The sequence below is a fragment of the Leptodactylus fuscus genome, chromosome 8 (genome assembly GCF_031893055.1).
Source record: "Leptodactylus fuscus isolate aLepFus1 chromosome 8, aLepFus1.hap2, whole genome shotgun sequence".
NCBI lineage: Eukaryota > Metazoa > Chordata > Amphibia > Anura > Leptodactylidae > Leptodactylus > Leptodactylus fuscus.
The window spans coordinates 43,386,563-43,401,371 of record NC_134272.1 but is presented as its reverse complement, the minus strand read 5'-3'; the positions used below and the strand labels follow the sequence as shown (position 1 = coordinate 43,401,371).

The 14,809-nt window shown below is 41.9% G+C and overlaps 1 protein-coding gene across 1 annotated transcript; it reads right to left on the bottom strand.

Moving 5' to 3' along the window:
- Nucleotides 1-352: 352 nt before the first annotated feature.
- On the bottom strand, nucleotides 353-12,651 carry DNAJB11 (DnaJ heat shock protein family (Hsp40) member B11). The gene is made up of 10 exons (XM_075285165.1): nucleotides 12,441-12,651; nucleotides 7,710-7,866; nucleotides 6,489-6,586; nucleotides 5,254-5,386; nucleotides 4,681-4,823; nucleotides 3,699-3,781; nucleotides 3,190-3,247; nucleotides 2,352-2,463; nucleotides 1,467-1,626; nucleotides 353-523 (listed from the first exon to the last, which is right to left on the bottom strand). The coding sequence occupies exons 1-10, from the start codon at nucleotides 12,512-12,514 to the stop codon at nucleotides 459-461; spliced, it is 1,083 nt and encodes a 360-aa protein (XP_075141266.1). The 5' UTR covers nucleotides 12,515-12,651; the 3' UTR covers nucleotides 353-458.
- Nucleotides 12,652-14,809: the final 2,158 nt, after the last annotated feature.

Here is a 14,809-nt window from a genome sequence, read left to right as displayed (position 1 = left end):
AAGAAAATTTCAAAATACTTTGGAGGAATACAAGTCATGATAATTTTCAATTTAAAGCACCTAGTCAATAGTCATGCTATTCAAGACAACTTTCTTCCAGAAACCGAAACATATCAGTCCATTGGTTGTATCTGGTACTGCAGCTTAGTGCCACTGAAGTAAGTGGGCTCAGTTACAATACCTCCCACGTTCTGTGGACAGGTGAGGTGCTGTTTATGAAAGAAAGCAGTCGCATGTGAACTATGATGTACTTCATAAATTCTTCAGAACACCTTTTCATTATTACACTTACAAAATTCTGCGTCCTGTTGAAGGCTTCATAGGTTTAAGTATAAAAATGCTTCAAACTATATTAAGACCAATCAAATGGAACATTTATTTATATTAAAAAAACAAAAACACAAAAAGAAACCCAGAATAAATAGAACCAGTTTTCCTTGCCTAGAAGTCATATATTATTAATAGCCCTGAAGTCCATTATAAACCTTCTGCACTGATCCATGTTTCAAGAGTTGCTTCACACCTAAAACACAAAAAAGAAGCACAAAATTATAAGACTAAATATAAAGAAGTTCAGACACATTTATGAATCTGTCATACAGACCTGCATAAATATGGAGTGTTTCTAGAAGTTCCAAAATTCTGTCTCCCCATGAGACAAATATTTGGCGCAAGACATAATGGCATACCATAAGCAGAACATAATCATCTCTCACTTAATGAGACAAATAGATGGCGTACAACAGAAATCTTTAGCGCACAAAGTAAATTCTTTACAACATTTTAAACTTGGTCTACTTTGCAGGAAATCTGCACCATATTCATTCTCGTCTGTTTCCTAAATGTGTCGTAAAGTGAGACATTTCTAAACTACGCCAATTCTAATGCACATTTTTCGAAAGTGTCTAGTCTGTCGTATTTTTATTTTCTTTCTGGTGCCCACTGCTCATAAGTATGCCGTAAATGTTGTGCACTATGTATTTTGGCACAAATATAGTCAGAAAAGTGTTGGACTTGGAATGATAAATATTCTCCCTTGGATAGTAGAGAAGAAAAAAATGCTCATATCCAATCTAGTCCACTTCTAATAAACACATTCTATAAATTCTGAAATCAACACAGAACTTTCAATAAGTATTACTTAATAAGTAATCTAGTAATAGTTTTAAAAAATTAACATATGTCAACCTGATCCAGTCCACACTGTGATAAAGCAGCAAGTATAACCTGGAGGCCACTGATGGCCGAGTCTGATCACATCCATCAGCAGCCATGTTCCAGACAGGTATACCACACAGTTTGTGATGAGAATGTGGGAAAATATATATTGCCAATACTCTTAATTCAGAAGAAACTTAATCTTGATTTTTGCAAAGGCTTTCCGTGCTGAAATTCTCATTAGTAGAGAAAAGTTTTCCTTATCTAATCAGCAGAAATCGCCTTCCTATAATTTAACAGCAGCCTACCATTTTTCTGCTCCTCTGTTAGCTGTTCCTTTGGAAATTCCACATCAAAAGTAATAACGAGGGATCCTTTAATGTTATTATTGTCAAAGTTTGGAAGGCCCTCTCCTTTTTTCCAAAGCTTGGCTCCTGGTTTTGTTATTTTATCTCGCATTATATGAACCTGAGAATAAAATGAGAAAACAAGCAGTAAATATAATGTTTAAGTTCAGCTCCGTTAATCTGATTTATTATCAGCTCATTAACCACAGCTGCGACATGTCATTTGCAAGTTTATTACTGGTTTTTATCATCTTCTGTGATAAGATATGCTGAAATGTTAAATCTATATATCACAGAGCACAGCTGCTCTTTCTTTATCATATTTATCTTTATTTATGCCACCATAGTTGTTTGAGCATTCAGGAATACCAGGGAGTCAAAGCTCCAGGTACAGTCTTAAAAGGCCCTATAGTTTCTTAAGGGAATTTTTTTTTTTTTTTTTTGCTCAGCTGTCTCAGTTGTGCTATCTGTTGTCTTCCAGCATAACACAGATAAATACTGAATGCATTGTTTTTATATCCATTTATGGATGCCGCGCAAAAACCGAAACGTGTTCACTTTTCAAATGTATAAGTGCATAATTCCAAGGCTGTTTTTCATTGTGTTCACAGAAAATGTAATAATAAAATAATATTGCTCCATGCACGATGGTTACATCCAAACTGAGTATAGAGCAAAGAGTGAGGTCACTGACAACATGTGAACTCAACTGCTTAGACACCTTTCTCAAATATTGATGGGACAAATCTGTGTTGCACTCTTAACAACTTCCTACTGTTGAAGACGACGCTGATAAACCACATGAAAGGCGCATTTTATTCTTTATTCATTAGCATTTTAACTTACTTTGTGGCCATCCAGATGTGTAATGTCCATTTCAAAACCAATAAGGGCTTCGACTAAAGAAATTGTTACATTTGTGTAAAGGTCGTCCCCTCTTCGTTCAAATATAGGATGTCTATTAAAAATCAAACAAAATCATTTTAAATAAAGCAGTTTTAAACTGAAGCAAGAAAACCCTGGAATTGTGACTGTGATGGTTAATACATGTCATCTACACAAGTATAGAGTGATGTCATCCACTAAAAAATTCCAGCATCTTTAAGTAGTTAACACAGGTTATACCAACTGGAAAAGTGCCTCCTTTTTTAAAGCAATATTGTGATTGAATATTTGGTCAAAATCCTAATTAAAAATCTGCGATAAAATAAATCAAAACTATAAACTACAGTGTCAAAGATGCAGAATTCTTCTCAGACACTGATGTATAAGAAAGGCACAACTACTAGGCAGGTAGTGTAAAATAGTACCGGGTGAGTATAAAATAGAATTTGGTCTTCAACTATTAGTAACAGAATCACCACCACGATCATCTTATATATTATTCACTAGGAAGGTACATAATGTACTCCAAATATTGTTCAGTACAGGGGCAACACAGTGGCTCAGTGGTTAGCACTGCAGCCTTGCAGCGCTGGAGTCCTGGGTTCGAATCCCACGCCAGGAACAACATCTGCAAGGAGTTTGTATGTTCTCCCCGTGTTTGCGTGGATTTTCTCCCATTCTACAAAAACATACTTGAATGGAAAAAAAAAACGTACATTGTGATCCCTATATGGGGCTCACAATCTACATTTAAAAAAAAATATTGTTCAGTAAAGAAAAAGTTGAATATAAACCTTACTTGAGAACTTTGATTCGAAACCGTAAGTCGCCTGGCTCTCCATCAATATGGGGTTCACCTAGAAGAGAAAACAATTGTAGAGATTGAACACAAATGTTTACAGGAAATCTTTCATCATCTCCACCAACTCCAGTTCCTAGCATCCACTGATTACAGCACAGTTAAAATTTTTCTCTCTAGCCCCCACCGTTCCTGAGCAATCAGTGCAGTTAGTTTTGGTGTCTGATATACTACTTGGGCTCTGTAGTGTAAAGTGACCGTGTCAGACAGAAGGAAGAAGGGGGTGTGATTCAGAGCCTCAATCAGAGGTGGACAGTGTCAGAGCTCAGAATCAGAAGCCTCCTGACAATACACAGCCTAAATAGCATACCAGACACCAGGAAGAGAAAAAATTCCAACTGTTCCAGAATCAGTGGATTAGTGCCTATTAAATGAGGTGGTGAAAGGCCCCCTTTAATGAACATTAGGAAAACATATCAAACAAAAACACACAAAACAAATATGCTCACCTTCTCCAATGAATGGGTACTCCATACCATCTCTAACACCTGGCTCAATTTCAACTTCTAGCGTTCGTTCCTCATTTACAAGTCTAAAGTGCAGAGAAAAACCAAGGCAATGTAATTTCATTAAAAAGAAAAAAAAACATTACAATATGCAAACATCAGTAGTACAAAAGTCCATATACAATGAAGTTTAGCAGTAGGCCATGGATTCTGAAGTTGTGGCTAATAAGAGGCACAACCTCCTTCAATAATAAGGTTATAAGATCAGTGGTGCGGTCATTACTCTGCATGGATTTTCTTCTAGACCGAACAAAGGCACATGCAATACCCAACTTAAAAGCATTTCTAGCTTCTATGAGCGCTGTTGCAGATTTTTCTAGATGCAGTTGAGGAATTCAACCTTAAATTGTAACATAATCAACAATATGTGAATATGGCCGAAACCTACACCTTCTTATACACGGTGATTAAGCCAATTGCACCAAGTGATGCTTTCAACAGGGACAGGATGGAAGAAACACTGCAGGGGGCGTTCACACTTGCGCCCTTGTCTGCCCACTGGGTCTCCATCATCAAACTGGATAGAGGACGGCTTCCTGGTGGTCAGTTTTAAAACCTCATTCATTTGAATGGGTTTTAAAAGCAAACCTCCGGTGTCTATATGCAGCCTCTCTGCGGGGAAACCATTTTTTTGACTGGGCACAAAGTCAAACATGCAGGACTGCAGAGGCTGCATCAGGTGACCGGCGGTTTGCTTTCAAAACCCATTCCAATGAATAGGTTTTAAAAATGACTGCCGGGAAGCTGTCCTATATCAAGTTTCTCTGGGGAATAAGATGGAGACCCGGCAGGAGGACATGGGCGCAAGTCTGAGCACCCCCTCACTTAGCTATCTTTGGCACTGCTGAAGCAAGATATTTTTCGATGTAGGTTATAATTTTGAATAACATTACTGATGCTTAATCCAGTATTTGGCCATACATACTTGACATTAGGACATTCATCACAAACAACTTCCTGTGTCATTTGAAAACGTCCGGGCCCAAGCTGTGTCGTTCTCATTTCTTGCCGACAGTTACATTTTCTTTTGCCTGGTGCCTGTCGTGCCACAGGCTTATTTCTTACCACCTAAAGAGTGGGGAAAAGTACTGAATACTTTACATAAAAAGAGACAACATATCAAGTGCATTTCTGTCACAGTTGTTTGCTTTACTCCTGACATATACACAGTCATTCCTATAAAGTTAAGCAGTCAGGTGTATGCCAGTAGATGCTCCCTTTCTTTAAAGGGGTTATCCCCTAAACTAAACCTCCTCCCCCACCTAACTTCTAATTTACTTCTATTAAAAAATAAGTAAATAAATAAATAAAGTAAATAAATCACCCCATGGATATGAGAAGAGCTAACACCACATAAACAAATGCAGAAGATTCCAGGAGCTCCCACAGACCCCTAGAAATCACTGCTAAAAGTATATGGATGTGCTTTTAACCCATTAATAGCACTAACACCCTTTATAAAAAAAAAAAAAAAAGGGGGGGGGGGGGGGGAATTTACCTCTACAAAATTTCCAGAATAAACTTCCTCCAATGTCACTTCCAGATCGATTATTATGTCGCTGCCACGTGGAACATTTCTGTCTTGCTGACGTGGATTGCCGCCAAACATGAAACCAAAATCTCCAAAGAAACTGAGAAGATGAAAAATAAACATTTAACACCTGGGAATTCTTTTTGCAAATAAATCAATAAAACAAAATGATTGAAAGAATTTACACCAATGAGTTTTGTATACTATAGCTCGGAGTTTCTCATATGGTATCTACAATAAAGCAATGCAGAGATCATCTTTATACATATGCAACTCAGTCTGTAAGTTCACCAGGGACAATCTGATTTGCTAACAAACAGACACTGTTTCGGCCCTCTTCAGGAATCGCCAGCCAGTGTGGCACCTTTGGATGTGAATAATAATTTCATCTTCTACCTGCATCACTGTTGTCTGCACATAGCCATCCATAAAAAAGATGCTTTATCTCTGCATCGCTTTATCAGCTTGTGGATACAAGGGCACAGTTCTGTTCCTATGATAGGGGTTTGCTCACGAAAGCAAGGTGTTCCCTATCCAAGTAAAGTGTTTCGGCTATCTCATGTGCACTCACTGAAATAAATGGAGCAGTGCACACGCTACCCAACCACCGCTCCTGTCGCAACGGGAAATGAAAGTCCCCTATTCTCCTGATCAGTGAGGTCTGAGCAGTCAGACCCCCCCACTGATCTGCAAGCTGTTCCCTTATCCTGCTTTGTAGGAAAACCCCTTTAAAGACTTCTAAACTGCAATATATTTGGCTTTGGGGGATATTTTGGAACTGACAGACTCCCTGTAATGTTGCTTACTGTTTTACATGCTTTGTATCTACTAGCATTAGCATGCTGTTAAAGTGTATCTGATAACATAAATAGGGTGGCTTAGTTATAGAGAGAGTCAGAGGTGGTGTAATAGCCTCAAAAGCAGAAAATAAAAACATTTGTGCCATTTAGTTCATAGAATGACATCAAAGGGCTGTCTCCCTCCCTTGTTTTTTCTTGATTATTTCTTTTTGAGCTGTTTGATTTCTTTTTTGATTCTTTGTACATTGTGGGGATTGGCTATCCGCCTCTCCCTTTTTGTTTTTCCTGTTCCTTTATTCAAAAATTTCAATAAAAATTACAGTTTAAAAAAAAAAAATGACATCAAAGAATACAAAATGTTAGTAAATGAAAAAAAAAAATTACTTGACTATAACTACTTACTGTGAGAATATATCACCATGAGAACTTTGATGGCCTTCTTTAAGTCCTTCTTCACCATAGGCATCATACTGTTTTCTTTTTTCTTCATCAGAAAGGACCTTTAAAAAAAGAAAAAAAAAAAATTATTTTACCATAATTGTTAAAGGGATTCTATCATTGGCTATAGTGATTTTTTAGCTAAGCATATATTTGCACATCCTTTAGAAAGGCTATTCCAGACATACCTTTTGTTTCGTAATCCTCTCAGCCATTTTTGAATTAGCCCACTTTTATTGATATGCTAATTAACCAGCACGGAGCACTGGAAATTCACTGAGCACTATGTGTAAATAGGGGGAGGTGAGAGCAGGGAAGGCTGAAGAGTCATGAGCAGTAGCCTTCCCTGCTCTCACCTCCCCGTTTACACATAGCACACAGTGCTCAGTGAACTTCAGGTGTTCCGTGCTGGTTAAGTAGCATATCAATAAAAGGGGGCTAATTCAAAAATGGCTGAGAGGATTACGAAACAAAAGGTATGTCTGGAATAGCCTTTCTAAAGGCTATGCAAATATATGCCATTGATAGAGTCCCTTTAAAATGCAATACAACTGGATGCATGAACTGAGGAAGGAATCTAGAAACACAACATAAAGTGGTTGTACTGGACTTTGAACACATAGCTGCTTTCTTCTTCTCAAGAGATGACAAGTCTATTGGTCACATGGCCATGCTGAATCTCAGTCCCATTCATTTTAATTGGATGGAGATGTGCCACTGCCACGTGACCAACAGACATGATGTCACTTTCTGAGAAGAAGAAAGTAGTCATGTTTTTGAAGTCCTGCAGAACCCTTTTACTATAACATTCAGAGTGTGCCATTACAAAGCATCAATAAGGTGTCATTCCGAATTTCTAATGGATCATCTTTTTAAGTGAACTGTCTTGCCAACCACAGCCTGTGATAACAAGTAGAGATGAGTGAATATACTCAATCGAATACCTCAGCTGCATAGCTCCCGGCGGCAGGGAAGGTGGGAGGGGCAGTAAAAATTAGATGCCCCGGAAGTGTTTTTGCACCGGGAGCTATGCGTCCGAGGTATTCGATCGAGTATACTCGCTCATCTCTAATAAGTCGTATGTAACAATGTTCAGTTTCAATTCACTGGGTACCAATCCATAGGGAAGCTTTCCCTGCCAAAGGACTAGATCACAGTTTAATGTTTTATCATCTTGTCACTAACCTCATAAGCAGCACCTAAATCTTGAAATTTGTCTTGTGCTTGTGGATCATCTGGATTTCGGTCTGGATGCAACTGCAATGCTAGTTTTCTATAGGCCTTTTTTATTTCCTTCACAGTAGCGTCGTGTGACACCCCTAGGATTTTATAGAAATCACGTCTAAAATAAGAAAATTAAATGTTACTACAAGCAAAATAAAAAGCAATGAAAAATTCTTGTAATTTCTTAACTATTTATCTATAATTCCCCGGCAGTATACTAACTCATTATGAGCCTGTTACCATGAACATGCAGTCTAATCTGCTGGCAGCATGTTATAGGACAGAAGGATTTGAGCAGATTGATATATAGCTGTGTGAGCAAATATTCAGTATAACATTTATCTATTTCTCTGTTCTTTCTAAGCTTAGAAGTAATTGAGTCCAGTGGGCGATCCTATTAGTGACTGACAGCCTCCTCTCTATGTGTATACAGAGAGAACGATCAATGACTGTTGGGATCACCCACTGGACTCAATTGCTCTTACTATACATAGAAAGAACAAAGATATTAATAAACAAGTGACAGGTTATACTGAATCTTTTCCCACAAAACTATATATCAATCTGCTCTCCTGATCTATAACCTGCTGCCTGCAGTTTGCCCTATATTTTCCTGGTAACAAGTTCTCTTCATGCTAATGACCAGTTGTTAACCTGGGAGTTCCATATATATGCAGGGACAGTCTAGAATTACATAGTACCCAACTAAATTAATGACTGACCATGGAAAGATTAGCAACAACTTGCAAGCAAGGGACATAAAAGCACATACAGAAAACTACTTTAAGGCTATGTTCACTTGGCGGAAAATGGATTCCTCGTGTGAACATACCGCACAGCTAGCTGCGACAAAATGCCGATGCAGTGCACCAGTATCCCGTCGTGGCTTTCTGCTCCAGATTAGGCCCGAAGGAATGGGCCTAATCGGAAGGGAGTCTCGCACCACGGAATCCACGGGAAGAAGGGGCATGTCGCTTCTTTTATCCGCTACTAGGTAGCGGAAAAAAGAAATGAGTCAATGGGAGCCGTTTTTGGCAGTGGATTTTGAGGCGAATTCCGTGTCAAAATCCGCTGCCAAAAAACTCTGTATGAACTAGTCCCAAGATGCCTAGATACCTTATTGGTTGGGTCAGTTTCACATATACTTATGTATACATACATATACATATGTAGTGAGAGTTTATGGCTATAATACTAAAACTACGAAGATTCAAGTTCTGTTCTGCAGAAATGCAAGTAATATGAGGATCGTAGCTATAAGGTGACATTCAGACGGCAGTAATGCCATATTATAGCAGCAAATCCCCTTCTGACCACAGTTCTAATGACTAGAACTTACAGCACTGCAGATACTTAGATGCTGATAATTCAAATCATCAGTAGGGTCTATGGCAGACCTGGGCAAAGCACGGCCCGCGGGCAATATCCGGCCCTCTGACTGATTCAGTCCGGCCTGCATAGCTTGACTAGAGAGGTGTGTCTTAGTGCCGGCAGGACAGTGCAAGAAGATGGAGATGTGTGGTGTGTCCTAAGGTACTGAGAGGGGAATGTGAGATGCAGGGTGGAGATTGTGAGATGCAGGGTGGAGAATGTGTGTGTGTCTATATGTGTCTGTCTGTATCGGTATGTGTGTGTCTCAGTAACCTAAGGGCAGAGATGGAAGGGGAATGTTATACTGGGGCAGAGATGGCAAATGGAGGGGGGGGGGGACATGAAACTGGGGGAGAGATGGAGGGGGGGGAACACAAAACTAGGAGTAGATGAAGGGGGCACTTAAACTGGGGGGACATTAAACTGGGGACAACTGGAGGGGGCATTAAACCGTGGAGGTAGCTGGAGGGGGACCTGTCTGCCTCTAGTTTCCCCCAGTTTAATGTCACCCTTCAGCTACCGCTACGGTTTAATGTCTGCTTCCAACTGCCTGATTTTAATGTCCCCCTCCAGCTGCTCCAGTTTTGTGTCCTCTTCTAGTTTCCACCAGTTTAAACTGGGACACCAACAGAGGGACTTAATACTGTGGGGCAGTTGGAAGGGAACATTATAATGTGGGGACATATAATGTACAGGTGACTGTAGGAGGATTATACTTTGTGGGGGCACATGGAAAGATGATTGGGAATGGGCGGAGTCAATGTAGAAGTGGGTGGAGCTAAATTTGCCACGGCGCTGCCCTCTAGTATAGTTTCAATTTATTATGCGGCCCCATGGGAAAATTAATTGCCCACCCCTGGTCTATGGCCATCTGAATGCATTCTTGTATAGTTGCTAAACTATTGCTGTAATTGGCAAGGGTTACACAATAATTTTGGTCATAACTGCCATCGCCCCACCAAACATTGCTGGGTTGCCCTGCCACTTCTTCACTAATCTGTAGGAATGTCACAGTGCAACCCCAAGAATGCCATGACTGTGATTTCAAGTCACAAAAGAGCTGAGCAATATTTGGTTTGAAGTTGCAGTCACATCAACCTCGGGGTTGCAATGTACTCCATTCTGTAACACAAGTAAAGGAGTCACAGGACAGCCTGGCAACCTTTGGTTGTACGATGGGAGTCATGGCCAAAAACACTGTGTAGCCCTAGACTTACAGCTAAGTGAAACTGGCCTCAGACCCTTTGTTGCAATGTCACCAAGTGACATTTTTCCCCTAACCTGGAAAGGGTTTAGCTCTCCCCTGACTGTGTTCCTGTCAATTACCTTCTGTGCACGGAGCAGCATTTAACACATGAATGACATTTCACCTGCATATATAGGTGACGTACACATTACTGTAGAGGTTTCCCTTTACAATGCTACACTATGCTTGCACAATGAGGCTGTAACATTCTGCTTGTGCTCTGTTCTCATTTAGGTGGGAATGGGCCAAATGGTGAACAAACAGCTGACGTAAATATTAACTACACTTGCTGACGAGTAAAATATTGGCAGTAAGTGTAGCCAACTGGGGGAGGACATTGTAGGTTACTAGAACACAAGGTCCTTCATTCAACTGATCACCTGCTAGTTATAGCATATACTTCATGGCCTTAAAGGGATCCTACAATACAAACGCTTTTTTTTTTTTTCTTTCTCTATCATTAACACGTCGGAATAGCCTTAAGAATGGCTAATTCTTCTCCTACCTTTCATTGTCTTCTCCGTGCCGCTGTTCGCCCGAAATACTGTTTTTTGTCAGTATGCAAATGAGTTCTCTCGCAGCACTGGGGGAGCAACAATGCTGCAAGAGAACTCTATCCAGTACCGCCTCCATATTCGTCAGCAACAGCCTCTTCATCATCTTCTTCTTCTTCCGGCGCGCGGTAAGTCAAAATTCAGCGCATGCGCAAGTCGGCTCTGCCAGTGGGTCGCGGCCAACTTCACATGCGGGCGGCCATTTTTTTGTGGCCACTTACGCGAGCAGGCGCAGTACGCTCCTGTAATTCTGTTTGAGAACTAATTTGCATACCGACAAAAAACGGGATTTCGGGCGAACGGCAGCGCGGAGAAGACAACAAAAGTTAGGATAAGAATAGTCTTTCTTAAGGCTATTCTAACATGTTAGTCATTAAAAAATACGTTTGAATGATAGGATCCCTTTAACAACCTGGATAGTCTATCCTTACAATGTCACCAATATTAGATCAGTGAGGGTTCGGCTCACTGCTGAAGCGGCTGTGCCCCTTTGGTAAGCACTGTGGTCATTACATCAGATCTGTAACCTTTGCCTTTTCTCAGTCCCATACAGCGGAATAGGATTGTGCTGCAACACCAGGCAATGCCACAAGTGCTGTTCCTAGTCTACAATGAAGCACTCGCACAGTGGGACTATGGCAGGGGGCCACCAATCTGATGATGACGACAGCCTATTCTGAATAGATCACAAGTCTTACAAAACCCTTTTAAGCTAAGACTCCACGAGACATTCCACAGCAAAAGAGCGCTGTGGGAAAAAACTGTGGCAGGAACACATGGTGGCTCTTCCCGCAGCGCTTTAAACAGAAAGTTCGCAGAGTTTTTCTCCGTGGACTTTCTGTTACAATTATACCTATGGGGAAACTGACAGCATTTCCGTAGTCATAATTGACATGCTGTGATTTCCAAAACCGCGCAGATTTTGGAAATCGTAGCGTGTCCACACGGTGGTTTTTACCGCAAAGTGGGCATGGGATTCACTAGATTCCCATCCACTTTACCTGTACTGTTAAATGTTGCAATTTTCCCCCCAGCAATTCCACCACGGGCAAATCGCGACGTTTTCGTCCCGTAGGATGCTTAGATGTATTTTCTCAACAAAAACGTTTTATGGCATATCTCTTAGTTCAAACTAGGGAGGGACTGACCGCAGGGACCCCTACAACATATAGAGAGGAGCAGTCTAGTCCATGTATCCCATTATCATGGAGCGACTCTGCGCTAAAGTCTATGGCAGGTAACAAATTCTGATTTGTGAGGGATTTTACACAATGCAGCAGTGTACACCACACTCACCTGATATGGTTAAGGATAGCTGATACAGGTGTGTAGGCGAATAATACCCCCATCTAGCCCAGGTCAGATACAACTGAGACCACCAGCCAACAATTGCATTGTATGGACTTATATAGGTCCACTATACAGTAGTAATATCAGCAGCTACATCGCCCTGTCACACAGGAAGCCGCCGTAAGAAGAAGACGTGTACATAGCACTAGTTCCCAGTCACAGCGCACTTACCCGGCAGCGACCATCCCCAGCACATAGACCAGCAGCAGGCACACACTGTGCAGCGATAAAGGGCCGATCCTCATGGTTCCGTATGTGGAGACCCCTCCGGATTCAGGTTGTCACTTCTGCCGTTGCCACAGGTCCCTTCACCCAGCGCTCCACACACAGCTCACGATTTCCTATACACCATGCATTCAACCGGCTACAGCAAATCACACAGCACAACGTCGGCGCCAGCAGCGCAATGTCAGCCAATCAGCGTATTCCTGCTGGTGCTTCCGGGATCGCTCGGCCAATGGAAGGTAAAGACATGGCACGTTACGGTTCTCACTCGCCCGACCAATCCGGTGCGTGCTAGAGAAGGGCCGTCATCCGCTCCTGATTTGTCGCCTCCATGTTGCCGGTGTTCTGGACTTCCGCCTCCTGCCAGTGACAGCCAAATGTTTGCTTTACTGTCACAGTGATTTTCATTTGCAGAGTAGTGTGAAGCCTAAGTCTACAAGCTGTAACCTCTGAGTGAGCAGGCAGCTTTACTCTTCCATCCCTGCTATAGCATACCTCACAACTATTGAAGAACAGAAAAAGGGACAAAATGTGCGGCGCAGGTGTGAAGCTAGTGTCCCTTGTACACCACAGCCATACATCTAATTCCCCTACCTCTCACCTGCCTATACACATACTCCAATAGGGGGGCATTCACACGGAGTAAAGTGGCGCTGATTCTGCCATGATAACTCGTGGCAGAATCAGCGAATAAAGACTCCCATTGACTTCAATAGGTTCCGTTTTCCGCGCGGAACACATTGAAATCAATGAGATTCTTTTATCAGTTCTGATTCTGCCGCGGTTTATCATGGCAGAATCAGCGCCACTTTACTCCATGTGAATACCCCCTAATTTCCACATCCCCGCACACTACACATGTACAGCTTCACTTTTTCCCTTTAGCCACCTCCCAATATGCAGTCTCATGTAAAAATCTTTACCCCTCTCCCCTCCCCCACCTACAACATGGGACTGCATGCAGACAGCACTATCCTCTCTGCCTGCTTCAGCTCCATCCTGCAGGCAGTCCCATGAATAAAGCATATTGCTGCCGAAATTAATGGCACCGATATCTCCAGCACAGGGGAACAAACCGTGGAAGCTGGCAGTGCAATGAATTCAGTCTTTCTAGTGGTATATAATACCACCCATCTTTGAGGACATGAAAGGTCTAGGTATAGGACACCTCTAGGACAGCTATAGGATTTGCTCCATAATTTGCAGCTCTTCAATTTGGCCTGGACACACGACTGCAAAGACAACGACCGTGTGTACGGAACCATTAAAATAATAATAGTCCACAATATTAGCCACAATTGTGGATAAAAAATATGGTCATGTGCTTTACAAGTTACGCTGGGTTCACACCAGTGTTTGGGTCTCCGTTATCAGGTTTCCGTCTTCTGCATGCAGAAGATGAAAACCTGTCATGCCGTGTGAGCGCCGGTGAGCGTTTTATGCTCTCTGCGGCTAAATTGATTTTTTTAAACTGGACACAGAGTATTGAATGTCCGACTCTGTGTCTGGTTAAAAAAAAACCGGTTTCGCCGCGGAGAGCATAAAACGCTCACTGGCACTCATGGCCGGACACTTTTCAAACCCATTCAAATGAATGGGTATGAAGAGTCCTGCAGGTTTCCGTCTCCTGCTCTGTTTTGTGCAGGAAACGGAAACCTGCATAACGGAGTCCCGGGCGCAGATGTGAACGAGCCCTAAGTAACCCAGGCCCATGTGCCTCATAGTAATAGCAGTTAACCCCATCGTGTCCCTCACATTAGCCCCTTTTTAAAGGGGTATTCCCACGTCGCATACTCACCAGTCTTCGTTGCTGTAAAATCTTTTGTCTTCCTGCTTTGTTGCGTCATTGGTGGGCGGGGTTACATATGCAAAGCCAGCGGCGAGATGCCGCTGGCCCTGCATGCATGCTCATAGATGGTGAGACCAGTCTAGCTTTCACAATGCGAATACAGACCCGGCATCTGCTGTAATAGAGAGGCGGATGCCGGGGAGGGTTAGACGCCGACACAGGTGCCTGCAACATCGCTATGCTCCTGCCCTGCATGAAGCCAGCAGTGGCAGGAGCAATGCTGTTATTCTGCTCCTCCGCGCCCCTCCTCCCTCAGAGCAGCAGATACATCACTTGACTTATGACCAAATAAGTCAAGGGATGTGTAAAAAAAAAAAAAGAATAATGTAAGATAGTGGACAAAGCAGTTTTGCTGAAGCAGTGTATTTAGGAAAAGTCTTACATCCACATTAACAAGCAGTATAGATAGGATCCTTGTGATGGGACAACCCCTTTAACTACCATAACAGCTACTGATATGCAAGAG

Bases quoted from the DNA above. Each gene is read 5' to 3' on its own strand.
- DNAJB11 (XM_075285165.1), bottom strand. From the start codon at position 12,514: ATGAGGATCGGCCCTTTATCGCTGCACAGTGTGTGCCTGCTGCTGGTC. The intron at 6,587-7,709 runs GTTAGTGACAAG...CTTTTTTTAAAG, and splicing joins ATTTAGGTGCTGCTTATGAG to GTCCTTTCTGATGAAGAAAA. The intron at 3,248-3,698 runs GTGAGCATATTT...TTTCTCTTCTAG, and splicing joins GTACCCATTCATTGGAGAAG to GTGAACCCCATATTGATGGA.